The sequence below is a fragment of the Pleurodeles waltl genome, chromosome 2_1, assembly GCF_031143425.1.
Source record: "Pleurodeles waltl isolate 20211129_DDA chromosome 2_1, aPleWal1.hap1.20221129, whole genome shotgun sequence".
Classification (NCBI taxonomy): domain Eukaryota; kingdom Metazoa; phylum Chordata; class Amphibia; order Caudata; family Salamandridae; genus Pleurodeles; species Pleurodeles waltl.
The window spans coordinates 133,435,783-133,450,843 of NC_090438.1; the positions used below are offsets into that span (position 1 = coordinate 133,435,783).

Genomic DNA, 15,061 nt, shown 5'->3' on the forward strand with positions numbered 1-15,061 from the left:
GGCCACTCATTTTAAGGTACTGCTGACCTTGTGGTAGTCTTTGCCTAGTCTTCCTTCCAGAGCACTGAGTGGAAGCGAAGGGCATGCTGGATAGTAAACGCAGAAACAACTAGTCTTAAGTAGGGGGCTTCTTTTGAGCTGTCAATAGGTATTGTCTTGCAAGCTTTGTGTACAGCGTATTTTATGGTTTTAAAGTTTGCATGATTTTAAATATTTTGGTATTTTTTTAAGGTTTTACATTGTAATGTAGATTTATTTTATGATTGTTCTTTGTGTTTACTAACCATGATAGACTTAACATTGCAGGGGAGAAAAAGAACTTCCAAAAGTCAGGTTATCTCTGCTTCATAGGGCCAGTCTGCTTAATGCTAGTCCTGCCTTAACTACGCTTAAAGTAAAACGTGGGGCAGAAGGGGCGGGTTCAGAATATCACACGCCCAGCCCTGTCCATTACTGACGTGATCAGTGGTCGGCATGACTAAAGCAAGTTGATGTCAGTCTGGCCGCACACACCTTCCACAACTACTCCTGGACGGCCATACACAAGGGTTTGTGTGTTGGCTAGTCTCCTAACTGAGTTCTCAGGCAACGTCACTACAGGATGCACAGACACTGGGAACATGTGGCCTTAAAATTATTTATTTTGTTTCTGTTTTGATATTTGACTAATCTGGAGACGGGTATTACAACAGCATATGTCAAAGCCAGATAAGGCAATGATCTGCTGAAATATTCTCTATTATGTAGAATTAAGGGCCCACATAAAGCGTAAAGGTTTTTTTTGTTACCACTTAACGAGTTAATAAAATGTGTATTCAGTTTAGGAACTATCACAGTTTGCATAAACATTTTTCAAGAATATAATTTTCTAGTCCAACAGAGCACAACGTATATTACTTTCACAATAAATATCGATTTAAAGTCACAGGCAAAACTGGCAAAAAGATGTATTCACATACAGTTTCTGGTGTGCTCAGGCCCCTTTACAGGAATATAATAGCGGACTGCACGAATCAATTTTGGCTTTGCATTACTAGGTTCATTGTGTAAATGGGAGTAAATCATTATCGGTTTGATTAAATGTCACAACCGTGATATGCACATTACACCTCGGTTTTTCCGCTCTTGGTTACTACTGGTTTATTAAGGTTTATAGAAAAGGCCTTCGTTGCCACCGACGAGAATCACACTCACCCAGTAAGGCACATATCACATGCCTGGTACTGCAGGCGTGTAACAGTCTAACTATTACTTAAATTTAAAATGAAACAAGACCCACTTGTACAAGCATGTGTAGTGAAATGGGTAATAAATGCAGTAGTCACAAATACTGCACTTAATTGCAGTATTCCCGGAAAGGCAACGCAGTACCATTAAAGCCATCTCTTTGCCTCTGCAAGGAACCCAAAATGAAACTTTTTTCCTAGTTTGAAGAACACATTTATACATGCGATGAAGTTGTTCCTTCTCATTCCTGTAGAGCTCTCTAAATTCAATCTACTTTCATCCTCAAATTAAATAATTGTTTAAAATGTCTCTTAATTGGTGTCTGCGGATGAGATAATTAACTGTTGCTGCTCACACTCTAATCATCATTGCAGTAGGTGATTGGTGTTCTGTGCTACACCTAAGCCATAAACAATAAAGACTGAAGATAACATTCTAATGTTTCTTGGGTTCTCAGAACCAAAAGGGGTGTGATCCACCTAAAATAACCTTACTGGGGTTTCTGGCAAGTCTGCGCAGTCTCCAAACTGACCTTCTCCTGCAATCACCCATAAGTGGGTCAGTGAGACCCCTGTCGGTTCTCTCTGCTGTTACCTGTTCCCTGGCGGCCAGCTACCCAAGTTCTGGAATCAAGAGAGATCTATGGAAAGGCCAGAAATCCCCAGCTTACATCACCCCAATAGCACATGGACAGCATCCTCCATCTCCCTAATGTCATCCACAACTGGTAGAAAAAAAGCCAAGCTGTCTCTTGCTATGTCTGTTTTTGCTTCTCACTCTCACTGAACCTAAAGTTAAGGTAAACAGCATCACGGGATCATGGCTGAGTCATTATTCCACATAGAGTGATAATAAGCACTATGTTCTGGATCTGTGCTGGTCAGGATGCCCAAACATGTTAAAAATAAAAAATCCAGGACAATCGGGCATTCGACTAATGTACGGCACCTACAGCTCTTTCAGTTGAAGATGTTGTACTTGCAATAACCAGAGGACAGAGGGTACCGCTATTCCAGGGAGGCTTGGCCAGCATTCTACAGCCAAGAAAATAAACTGAATTTTCTGGACTTAGAGAAGAGTAATGAAATGATCGAGCCTGTTAAATCTCACGGATTCTCAGTAGACAGAGTATCAGGAACATCTTGTGCATGAGTTGCCTGTGGTCCGGCTGAGATCGAGCTATCCAAACCAGAAGGTGAGTGGCAAAGGTGGAAACATGTAACGTGGACAGTACTCGATAACACACTGTACAGTTAGTCTATACATATTTACAGTCGAATTATTTTCAAACTACTTATGAAGCAACTCGAAGAACTAAATTGCTCAGTGCGCAGGGCTACTTAGTGCAGATGACACACTGTCTTAGCTTGAAAACTCAGTCAATGCCAAAAAGCACATTAAAATTAAATATACAATGTAAATACGTAGAACAACCACTGAGAAAGTACGAAAGAGATTATATTCCTCCTGTCTACCATAAAAGTGTGACAGAGTCACAAACATAATCTGGAATCACATTCCTAACACCAGAACATCATGCAATAACTTTAAAACTTGTCTACACAATGTGTGGATGAACCCAAGATCACGCTGAGTGTCGACAGAGGGGTCGCATAAGCATCGCTGGTGGTTTTTCAAGGAGCAAACACCGGAGGAGTTGACTGAGTGGCAATGCCCAAGGCATCACAAATATAGGTTGTGAGGAATAACCCCTTAGCACAAATGTCAAAAAACATTTTCATTGGGGTTTGCTTACGACGCAGGGAAGCTAACTAAACCCCGTGAACAATTTAAGATGAAGGGAATGTGCATCGTCGGCTCACAGTGTAGGCAGGGAGCAGGCTCGGGCTCCTTTACGGTGCAGTGGTTGCTAACACAGATGTGATGAAGGATACAGCTTGCTGTCTGTGCGGCAGCACCTATGCAGCAACGCCAATGGCCACTGGTAAGAGGATGGGGTGCTGGCCAGGAGCTACACATCCGGTCGGAAGGCTGATAGGCACAAGAGCACATTTCACAGTCTGAGCACAGCTCTGCGGGAACCAGTTCCTGTATGTCAGACCAAGGAAGGGGTGTTTCAGCCACCGTGCCATGCAGAGGGGTGAACTAGTCTCCCATTTTAGAACAGACTTTCCTGCTTCAAGATGGTGATAGTTCAAAATCCGGAAATAACAGACAAGGATGCAGGAAGAATTTAACTTAAAAAATCACATGTACAGAAGAATCATTAAAGAAAAACATGTTAATCTTGTATTTTATGTTTCGTGAGTTGGTTGGTCAGACTTTAATGAATTATATTAAGTGGAAAAACTATATTGTCAGGTGTTTCAAGAAAAAAACACAATGGTATATAGTCCATCAGGTCTGTTGTATTCCAGAAGCCAACATCTCGCTTTGTTCCGGGTTCGTTCGATTTGTACCACTGAGATACATGTGCTGATTAAGAAAACTTATGTGCACAGTTTACATAGGTAACACTGGTCCACCTTAATAAATTATTCACTTAGTCACCAGGTATCATAAACACCGCCAGTTTGTGTTAAGGCTTTTTACTTATAGCCTACAAATGTCATTCAATAATCAACATACAGTAAGTAATAACAACGTTATGACTCTTGGCTGCTAGAAGATGTCCCCTTTTGCTTGATAAGAGGTTATGTCTACTGATCATGACTACAATTGCCAGTCTCAGTCTGAAGAATAAACTTCCAGCTGGCCACTGATCATTAGTTATCAGGATGACTATTTTAGGAGAATTCTGAGTAACAAACATTGCCCCATACTAAAATATATACAGCATACCAGATTATTTTAGACCAACGTGGGGGTCTCTCCTCGATTATTAGGAAGCTGATTAGGGAATATGTAGTAAAAAAAAAGTAAATTATTGTGGTGGAGCTTTAACAGCGGTAACTTTGCCCATAGCTGCGCACCATATCAGCCACTGAACAGTCACCAAATACCAACGCCTTAAAACCACTGCTGACCTGAGATAAATTCAGCCAGGTACACTAGTAACAGTCGATTAAAGGTTACATTGTGGAGCTTCTGTGCAGTGTAAGCCCTGACTTCTTCGCTTGCTGTTGAGTATAAAATAATCAATAGATTGCCATTCAAAACGTATCAATATTTAGTGCAGCCTGTTCTCAGGATCTTAAAAATGTTGCCTGTCCAGTGGGATGCACATCCTGTACACAAGTACAAATTTTGCCATAAATATCTGTGTGGTCATTTCCTTTTATATACACATATATTACATACTTGTAAAGCACACCGAGGCGGTATCAGCTCTCCTAAAACTGATGAGAACACATTTGCTATGCAGGTGGGATGAGCCGGACCTGGGGCTGTTTCTGCAGCTCATCGGAAGCTCACATCCTGCTCAGATGTTCCAAAAGTCGTGTTCTGTTTTAGCTGCATCATGAGTAGTTCTGTCCTAGTGCAAAAAATTCATAGTGACGCAAGGTTAACTGCTCGCGTCGGCTGGTCACACTTTCCACTGGCGCTCGTCCGTCCACTCCTGCTTAGTGCTCTGGAGGGCCTGGGTCTTCTGCTCGTCCACCTGGACATAGTCCACTCTCTGCTCCTCAGAGAAGAAGGGCTTCTGCAAAGAGGAACAGCATATCTCAGTGATAAAGACAACAACTCCCTTATTATGGAATGACTGCAGCTGCAAGGGGTTCGAATCCTGGTCCATCCCCACCACACACTGGAGTAAAAGTTATGACACACAAGTATTAACCAGAGGTCTGCTGTAGAGGGTCTTCTGAGGAGAAACCAAGTGCCAAGGGCTAACAGACAACTGTAAGTAAAGAATATCTCACTTCAACGTGGAACAGCATTGAAAAGTTACAGTAGGCCGTGGGTTTCAAAATGCTGCACAGTCAGACAGGGAGGCAAAGAGGAAGTTGGCACAGACCCAATAGGATAAAAGCAAGCATGTACATCCTGGCCACAGCGGCAAGGTAATGACTTCCATTCAGTTCGCTTTCTCTTAGCATAAAGGAAAAGGAAGGAAAATGCCATAAACTGGGTAATGATAACATCCGTTACGAGAAATGCAATATATTGCACTATATAAGTCTATTATTTAAAAAAGGCGTAATACACAGAGGATAACTATGTGTCAGAGATTAAGTGTAAACTGGGGGTCACCAGTTGAAACTCTGAAAAGACTGCTCAGTAGGTTCTGGTCTCCTGCAAACTGCAAAAAACATCCCAGTATTCCTAAGGGCATAATTTTGAATTCTCGTAGTTCCAGCTCAAACTTTCACTCTTCTGAGGGTTACAAAATGAGCACTCCTTGGTGCATGATGTTCAACTTGTCAGTTTGAATACAACTTGCTTTCACGCTTATGATTGCTTCCAGTGTCTTAAAGCGCTCTGCATCGGCTATAAGGTAACATGTAAGCGCTATAGGAAACAAATATGGAACACAAAATGTTTCTCCGCAGCCTCACCGGAAAGACATATTGTTGTATGCAACACACCAAACTTAAAATACATTTGTGAAAATAATAAAGACATCTGATGTGATTACAAATACAAAAACAGCTATTCTGATGTGGTTTCATAATGGGAAGAAAAATATCGTTTAGTTATATTTGTTTATTGCTCACTCTCCATATTCTATTCACTACATATAACAGTTTCATATTTGATATATATTTGCCATTGTACTATATCACAATATATTATGTATGTGACTAAATTATGCCTTCCAGAGTATGTACAATACTGCTTCTTGTAAAGCACCGGTCTCCCCAGTGACTAAAGAGAAGTACGTGTTTGTGATGCGCATACAATGTGATACAAGAAAGAGCATTTACAAGAATACTAGTGGCTGAAAGACCAGCTGGAGATCCGATTTTCCATCTCGACTCTCGCGCGCCACCTAAAGGCTGGGTTTGTGCTGACAAGTTACTCAATTAAAACATATCGATGGCACCATGAATCTATTGGAAATCCGAATGCCAAGAGATCACTCCTTCTGATCTTAGCAGCAACTCAACACACGTGTCCATCACTACTGACAGGATCTAGGGATTTGGCGCTGCCACAAAAGCAGTGGCTGCAAAAAAACATGCTTTTGGAAATGATTTGTGGCAAACCACTTTCAGATGTCCAAAGTGAACCCCTAACTGCTTACTACACACTGGCCTCAGCCCCTCACAGTGTACCGTACTCACAGCAGAACAAAAACCGCAGACGGAAGCCTGCACTTTGAGGATGAGTTCATTGGAGTGTTTAAACGGTGGGTAATGTTGGTGACCGAAGTAAAATAAGTTGTCACTTAGTGTAATTAATTAGGGGTTCTGTTAAATGATGTATTTCTGTAGCGGCGGGGACACATGAAGTCACAGTAAGTCCTGGTGTCTTGATGATGGTCTCAAGCACTAAAGGCATAGGCGAGACTGAAGCATCCTGTATCCCAGTTGTTCTTTGCTTAGACTAATGTCACATTTTATCTAGTGGTCCAGTAGACTCAGGATTCTATGCACACTGGTATTTTTCAGGAGTACATAGATTCTTATGACTTATTTGTTGTGTTGATGTGCATATGGTGTTGTGAATGGTTTCAATTAATCTGTCCTCACAGATTTCTTTACCAGATTTTTAAAGTTTTCAAACAATGTTCTTATTTATTTTTTCATACTAATTTGTTACCATCTAATTGTTTCAAATCTATCGCTTCAGTTACTGGATTTTTTTTTTTTTCATATTTATAAGACAGGTGGCACTAGTTTTGTTTTGCCTTCTTTTTCTAGTAGCAAAAATTAATGCCATGACTATTACGGAGCAAAAAGTATATCAGTGATAACATTATCTTTAGGAAGTAAGTCATCTAGGAGTTCTATTGGGTGGTGTCATATTTACCTATGCTGCTCGATGGTGATCGGGTGGCCATGTCTCTAGAAAACTGTCCCCACCAAGGGGTCATATTGCTCATCATATGTTAGGCAGAACAGTAGCACTGCAAATGAGTTTGACTAGTTGAAGCACTATGCCGGTATATGCCACCCAGACTGTGGGCACATGCTCTAGCACAACGGGCCTTAGTAGGATGGCATGAAGAATGGGCATGAACTCACCACATCCACTGAGTGGGCATATGGTATCAGCAGGTTGGCATATGATACCTGACTACACACCACATGTCACTATCCTGATGCTCTTATTAAAGGTGGGTTACCAGGCAACTGGCCTTCTACTTGAAGGTCTACTTTGCTTCCAGCACCAATTTCCAATGCCTTAGACACTGACTGCACATCATCCAGAACTGAATCTCAGGTACCCAGCTGAAGCTCACCCCAACCAAGATAGAATTCCTGTTAGTTGCCAAGAGCAACAAACACAAAACAGTACAAACCTGACTCAATATTAACGTTGACAGCTTCTACTTCACTTCAACTGGACACCAACCCCACCCACAAGGAATACATTGTTGAAAATAAGGTGTCCTGGTACCAGCTTTGTTGTCGTAAGAAAGAAACACTGTTTCTTCCAGAAAGTGACGTCAGAAGTGTCGATCGAGACCTTATATTCTCATGTCTGACCTACTCCATGGCCTCCCAGCCTCCACATTGGCACACCCTAAAGTCATCCTACACACATCAGCACCACTCGTACTGGGCCTGAAGAAATGTGATCAGATCAGCCTCATCCTGATTAAACTCTATTGGCTCCCCTTATAGCCCACACCATCTTCGAAACCAGCAGCATAATTCCAAAGTGATTATGACCAGCACACCTGCTTGTCTTGTAGACAAGCTCACCATCTCTGGTGATTCTCGACACACCAGCAGCCAGGACACCATCGGACTGCAGACTGAGAATTATACAAAAGAAAAGAGAAGACAGCAGGCCTTTTCAATCTATGTGCCCTGGATCTAAAACAATATCCCTGTATCCATCGGGACCACCCCAACGTGGCTCCAATTTAGGAAAAAGTTGAAGACTCACTTCTTTAAAGAACACTACGTCACAATGCATTAACTAACCACAACCCAGCTACCTTTCCTAACACTTGTTAAATCTATGCCGGTCTTTGAACTGCACACCACCCGAATCCTTCTGGCTATGTCTGTGCTATAGAAATACCATAAACATATACATACATAATATACATAAATGTATATAGAGCCCGATGAGAGTTATGACAGAACATGGAATCCCACCCATACCCCAGAGAGGAGTGGTAACCTAAGTAGTGGCCATAGTTTTTTAACCAACCAGAAAGTGGTTTGCAGAGGCAGGCTGGCAGACAGTATCAGTCTGGCACCTTGTGGCACAAATGACTATCCATGTTGCAACAAATTAAATAGATGCTCTCAGTTTGATACAGAAGGGGGTCAGAGTGCAGATCCTAACTGGACAGCTAGTAGCAGATTTCAGGGACAAGGTAATTAATTTAATGTGGCATAAACATCTTTTCCACATAAGGGCGTAGTACAAATGCCATGGAGCCACTTTCACAGCTCTAAGCACTGTCCTACCAGGCTCCACCCCTCCCTGTGGTATTGAACTAAGCCTGGAGCAGCAAAGTTACAGCAGAAATCACATGGCGTCTGTTACACTCTCGCTTTTAAAAAGGAAACAGAGAAAGGTAATTGGAAGTCAAGTTACAGCCAAGCTACTGACACATGCCCAGATTATGAAGGGAGGGGGCACTTTCTAAGGGTTTAAGGGCCAGATGTATCAAAGGGTTTTACCTATTCTATGTCTATGGGAAAATGTGTTCGTACATATACCCTAAGTACTGTAAGTGTACCATGGTTGTCAGGTCCTAGCAAATGAATGGAGGAAGAGGCCTGTACCGTGACAGGTCAGCCTGTCCCAAAAATGCTCTGCATAATGCTGTGCCAGTATCTCCGCGAACATCTTGGTACATGACTGGAAATACAGACTGATACCTTATGTGGAGCAAACTGAGCCTATCTTCAGCAATGCTAACAAACTCTGATGCTGATAAACCAAAAGGAAGCAAAAAAAGTTGGACGAAGGAATCGGGAAAGACTCTGAAAAGGAGTCTCAGTTTGATCTGACAACAGCAATAATATCAGCTAACAGATATCTGCACCATGCTGCAATGAGACATAAAGGTAACAAGGCACAGAATAGGCTGGTGTTGGCTTTTTTTAATCATTCACTGAGGATGACGCACTTTTTAGGTCTGGTGTTAGCCAAGACCTGTGTTAATTAAAATTGCTTGTATAACATTTTTACTAATAATGGTTTAGCCAGTCCTTTTCATCCACTGTTTAGCTGTGTCCTTCACATTTTAGTTCTGCCCACTACTGCATACAGCACAAAGCCAAAGGCCAGCCAACGTCAGCCACTGACTGTCTTCACTGGTGACAGCATTCTGCTCTTTCACAACAGCACACCCACACATAAAGTAGTTCCCTTCAGAGCTAGGGATTACTAAAGCACTGTGCGCTTTTTGAGAACAAAAAAATATTTTTGCTTTTAGCCAATGGTTTCGTCAATATTGGTGAGAATTCAGAAAATCCCTCCAAAATAAAGTTTTACTAATACCAAGATATAGGTATGAACGTGTGCACCAAGTTCTTGTTTGTAGGGAGACACCTCAGTACAAATTTCATCTCAGTGAAGTTATGCAGTTTGTCATTGTTTGAATTTCCTGCTCTTTGTTCTGCTTCTTCATCCTCCTCGCTTCACTGCTGAGGATGTGCACCTGGCTTCATTACATTTCTATAAGATACAGCTCCTCTCCAGTGAGCGATAGTGTGGCCATAATTCGTGGTTTTGTACCTCCGTGCAGGTGTAGGGTGTATCATGGTGGGTGTACATGCAGTGCTACCTGGTTAAATACATTTGGGTTTTTGCAGTTATAGATAGCCAACATATAATGACAAGCTCAGGAGAATTTTTTCTTTGGGTTTTACGTCCTCAATGCAAACCACCCAGAGCATGTGCTGTGCACGGGGATGATAGTTTCTCCTAAGTGGGCAGGAACGTTTTCTAAATTGTTTAGCAGTGAATTGAATGCCTGAAGAAATTCCATCATTGTATTAGCTTGAAAAAATGCATTACCCAAAGAGCAAAAAAGTAAGTTATGTCTCAGCATTTAGAGCAGTGCTAAGGCACAAGTTAGAGAGTTTGTGCAAGAGCAGTGTCATTGAGCCAACTGAAGCATTCCTGAGGAAGTGTTGACACACGGTTCCTAGCAATGTGTGTCAATGAAATTTGAAACATTTTGAAACACTTTGCGTCAGGAAGGCATAAAACAATATAGGATGGCCTTGTACCACCCCTGTGAAAATGGTCTGGTAGAATGCTTCAATTGAGTGTCAAGCTAATTTGTGCAGTTGGCTGTGCATAGAGTGTTAGAGTGGAGGGGACAAAGAAAGTAAATTGCAATGGAGCTACCAGGCTACATCCAGCAGCCAGAAGACCCAAGATTATGTGTGTGCAATGCATTTTGTAGTTGCTGTGCTGCATGCCTTGTGGCATTATACGTTCTTTTCGTATTTTTCCTATTTCACCATTTTTGTCCACCCCTGTACGCCATGTTATTAACAGTCCCATTACAGTTAGGGTACTTTAGATACCCGGATGAGCCTTGAATGAGGTATTTAATCCACATTTTTATTATTACTGATTCTTCTGATTTTTCATGCGATTACCTTGGCATTTCTGTGGATGTGGTTTTTTTTTTAAAGAAATGAAAATGTTGGAACGCTGTGTTTTGAGGATATAGAAGGGAGTCCTGTCCACAGCTGAAATGCTTGTCTCTGAAAGGTGTTGGATTGTGCAGTCCTCTCTGTCCTGCCTTTAATTTCCCCGGATGGGATTCATGTATTTCCGTAGGATGGTGAGGTTTCTCATATGCCCCATTGCTGTAAATGCTAGCAGATGTAGATATGGTCATACAAAAGTGCCATCACTCACTGAGCACAGCCTCCAAGTGATTTCTGTAGAATTATCTTCTTGTTGTCAGTCGGCCTGATGCAATCTTTGCATGAAGTGGTGATTATGTACATTTGCTGGCTTATGTTCCATTAGGTGAAATCATAATTTCATTTTGCCGTTCTTCATGCTTTAATGCTCAGTCAGCCCCCACATCTGTATCACTTCCGGGGTTGGGAATTGTTTTAGCTGAACCCAAACCAAAGTGTCTTGGCTTTAAGTTTAATATTTGAATGATGAAGTACGGAAACATTGTAAGTCTCTTCATAGATGTTACAAAGACTTTCTAGAGGCAGACACACAATGGGGACACAATATCTTACCCTACTTATGTGACATGCTACTACTTCATTAGAGCATCACTTGCTCTTTCAGAGCCTACAATGGAAGGAGGGAGAGGGGAAAGGGAATGGTGGAGCCCCTCACATGGCTGCATTACCATGGATATAACTTGTCATTCATCATTGGGGGTTTAGTAAAGGAACTTAGCCAAACAATGCACTATTGTGTTTAGTCCGGACCCCCTTCACAGCTGCCTTACAGTTACGACAATTTAGAGAATTTAAATATTTTTTTAAATGATCAGTACCCTATCATTTAGCAGTTTGTGACGATTTGTGCCAGAAGTTGCAGGCAGAGAGAGCCAGGACTTCTGTTTTTTTGCCGTCACACTGACCAAGAGAAAGAGAAAAGCAGAAAAGGGAGTAAGGAGCGGAGTGAGAGAAAGATATGAAAACTGCGATCAATGGAGAACGCAGGGATGGAAAGGAATCTGCAAGAGTGAGATGAACAGAAAGTGCTGGGAAGACGAAGAAAGAGGCATGAGGTGGATCCACGATTGTGCAGCCTGAGTATTCAGCAACCCTGGAATTTTTCAGCACAAGCAGCGCAGAAAAACGCTGGGCCCCAGCAAACTTTTTATTTTAACACATTAAGCACTGTTGGCTGATAGCTTCATGTTGGCCAACTTCACCAAAACCCACAACTGCTACGGCCTGGATTGTTTGCCAAAACCTTTTCACTTTTGAGGGATCAATACTAATAAAACCATATTGAGTACTGTATGTTCTTATCACATATGTTTTCTATTGATCATACTGTGCTTTATTTTCTAGAAGGCTGTACACAATTTCAGGCTTTTCAGTTTCAAATTCCTCTGGATACTACAGCAAAATTAAAAGGCTAGGTAAAATTTAACACCATGGTCCCCTCCAAAAGACGCTGCATCAAGGCTATTTAATATAAGTTGTTATGTAAAGGTTGCTGCAGGGAACATTTGTGAATATATACTCTATTATTCATTGTGCAAAGGATTTACTTAAACATGTTTTATTTTTAGTGGATTTTGAATAGTTCAATGTGAGCTGATAATTAATGTAATCAGTGCTTCCAGTATGGTACAAGCAAACATGGCGAAGAGCAAATTGAACTTTGCGAGTCGTGAGTTGCTGTTTAATTGAATAAATGAATTAGCTGTTTGGATTTTATAATTTCACTGCAGAATAAAACTGATATTTCATTTATAGCATGAGCTTTGAGAGTCCCTAATTGACCCTTATGGACAGCCTTGTCGAAGCACAATCTGACTGAAACCCCGATTCTCCGTTTTGATCTTCTATGTTTGTTGCCATAAGGACTAGGCTGATTCAGCCTTTGGGATGGGGGCTCTGTTTAATCGGAAATACAAAAAACAGCAAACATTTAGGATATCAGCTTTGTCCACTTTTCCACTCTGTGGACGCCTAGAAATAAGAACATCACATAAGAAATAGCTACCCGGAGTCTGGTGTGACTTCAATCTGTCCTATTTTGCCATTAGCCCTGTCCAGGCTGAGCACCAACTATGGTCCCTGGGTGCACACAAACTCAAGCAAAGCTATATCTGCTGGTGCTCACTGGTGGCGTCAGTGGTATGTCTGTTGGAACATGGGTATTCTCGGATTAACTGTGGCGCTTGGGGGTTTCTGTCATGTGCCACTGCGCGCCTGCCATCTCGAGAGACGGTCTTCGCTTCCATCACAGTACTGAGTCTTGAACAAGGCACCAAGCAGCAGCACAGTATATCTTCTGGTGGTACAACTCGGGAGACAAACCATTACATTTGTGTTTCATAGATGGCTTTAGGTTTTGGGTCTCTTCTTGTACAATATGTTGCAGCGCCATTACCTTCAGTGGTCCAGCTCATTTTTTCCTAACCACACCGCTTGGGTTCTTAAGCTGCATTTTAAGGTGGCTCAATTAAGGTTGCATGGTTTTTAAGAAAGAGGCGAGATTCCAGGCCTACAGCATTCCCACTCCACACCTTTTGGAAACATCCGAGGTGGTGGCAGCGTGCGAGAACTCAAAGACAGCAGATGCCGTGGCTAGAAGGCCCACTGGGTGCAGTGCAAGAACCATTCGCGCCAGATGAAGTATTCCATCAGAGGGTGTCTTTCTCTTTCCTCTGTCGAGAACAATTGACTTTATTTCAAATAAATCTTAGCCTGTGTAACGGGAATTGTGAGTGGATGGGGTAAAAGAAGCTTTTATCGGAGCACAGGGAAAAAAAACACACAGGCGTCATTCAGCGGGTGAATATCTTTACATTCTCTCAGCGCATCTATGTCTCTTCCACTCTGCGCCTTATAGATCATTAAAGGCTCTGGAAATGACTCGCCTTCCAGGAGTCCATGTTTATAGATTCGAGAAACTACATGAAGATCTCTGGATTCATGCACGCGCAACAATATTTTCAGCATAAGGACACCAGAAAAGGGGCATCATATTTGGTGGCAAAATACCTGAAGTATACATAAGCTAGTGGACTGACATGATGAGCTCAGAGAGGCACAGAAGAAGTGCCCAGAGGGCCTAAGGATACGGGCTACTCTGCAACGAATTTGTTTTTTTATTATTGAATACAACTTTACATATGACTAGCGAATGACCAACCCTATCGCAGCACGGATACAATATCCAGGCGTAGCCTTTCAAGAACTTTTGGAAGCAGTTTTGCCAGACTGAATAGTAACTTGTTTTCATAGCGCTCAGCGTGGCACTTGTGCTGAATCTAGGTATGTAAGCAACACAACCTAAAACGAGATTTACGGCCTCAGAAGGATGAAGGGCTGAAGCAGCTTGTCTTGGTTTCCAACTCGAGACCTGCAGATGACAAGGATTAACTCACTGAGTTATCTGCAAGAGATAAAGGGAGTTTTAATTGTGCTGCCTCTTAATTCAGCTGCTTCTGGGGCGTTCACATTCATTTTCCTAGTGAGAAGTACCACCAGGCCTAGAGAGCACAAGAAGGGCAGCTTTGCCGGATGAGGGCTGCCAGCATCGATTGTTTTCCCTATGACAGGGAACCTTCTCTACTTTGGCGGTGGTGGCTGCAACAGGGAGCCGTCCCTACTCTGGTGATGCTGGTTAGATGTCAAAGAATGTTCATTTGGATGCAGATAAACTCAGCAGTCGCCGTGTATCATCTTGGGGGAAACTTACTGAGAAACCTGTAGCGCTCCAGCAACGAGCCCACACTGCTGGCAAGATGGCTTGGTGAGTTAATCATTCACTACTGGTATCTGCTGTGGTCAGCAGGTCACATGCTCGGATTCAGGCAAGGCCAATTCACTCTACCAGACTTCCAAAGCCGGTAATTTGAGTACCATTAAACTTGATGATTTCCTGCATTCAGTTTTGTAACAATCACCTATTCTAATGCGCTAATTATTATCAAATAGAGCAGTGTCCAGTAAGTATTTGTAACTACACTGCTGTGGTGCGCTTTGGTTTCTCAGGACTAAGTCAGGGACTAACTTCAACAGATAACCAAGCTGAGGTCTCTACCAAGCCTGGCGCAGTCGTCATGCTGAGCAGTACCTGTGACCAGGGTCGGCTTTAGCATTGGTGGTTCCCGTGTGTT

The 15,061-nt window shown here is 42.2% G+C and overlaps 1 protein-coding gene across 1 annotated transcript in view; it reads right to left on the minus strand.

Annotated features, from left to right (window-relative positions):
- Window positions 1-656: 656 nt before the first annotated feature.
- The window catches only part of GAB3 (GRB2 associated binding protein 3), a 293,254-nt gene continuing 278,849 nt past the window's right edge, over window positions 657-15,061 (minus strand). The window contains exon 10 of the mRNA XM_069211804.1: window positions 657-4,831. Within this exon, the coding sequence (XP_069067905.1) occupies window positions 4,715-4,831 (117 nt within the window). The 3' untranslated portion in view covers window positions 657-4,714. The remainder of the gene's footprint in view (window positions 4,832-15,061) is intronic.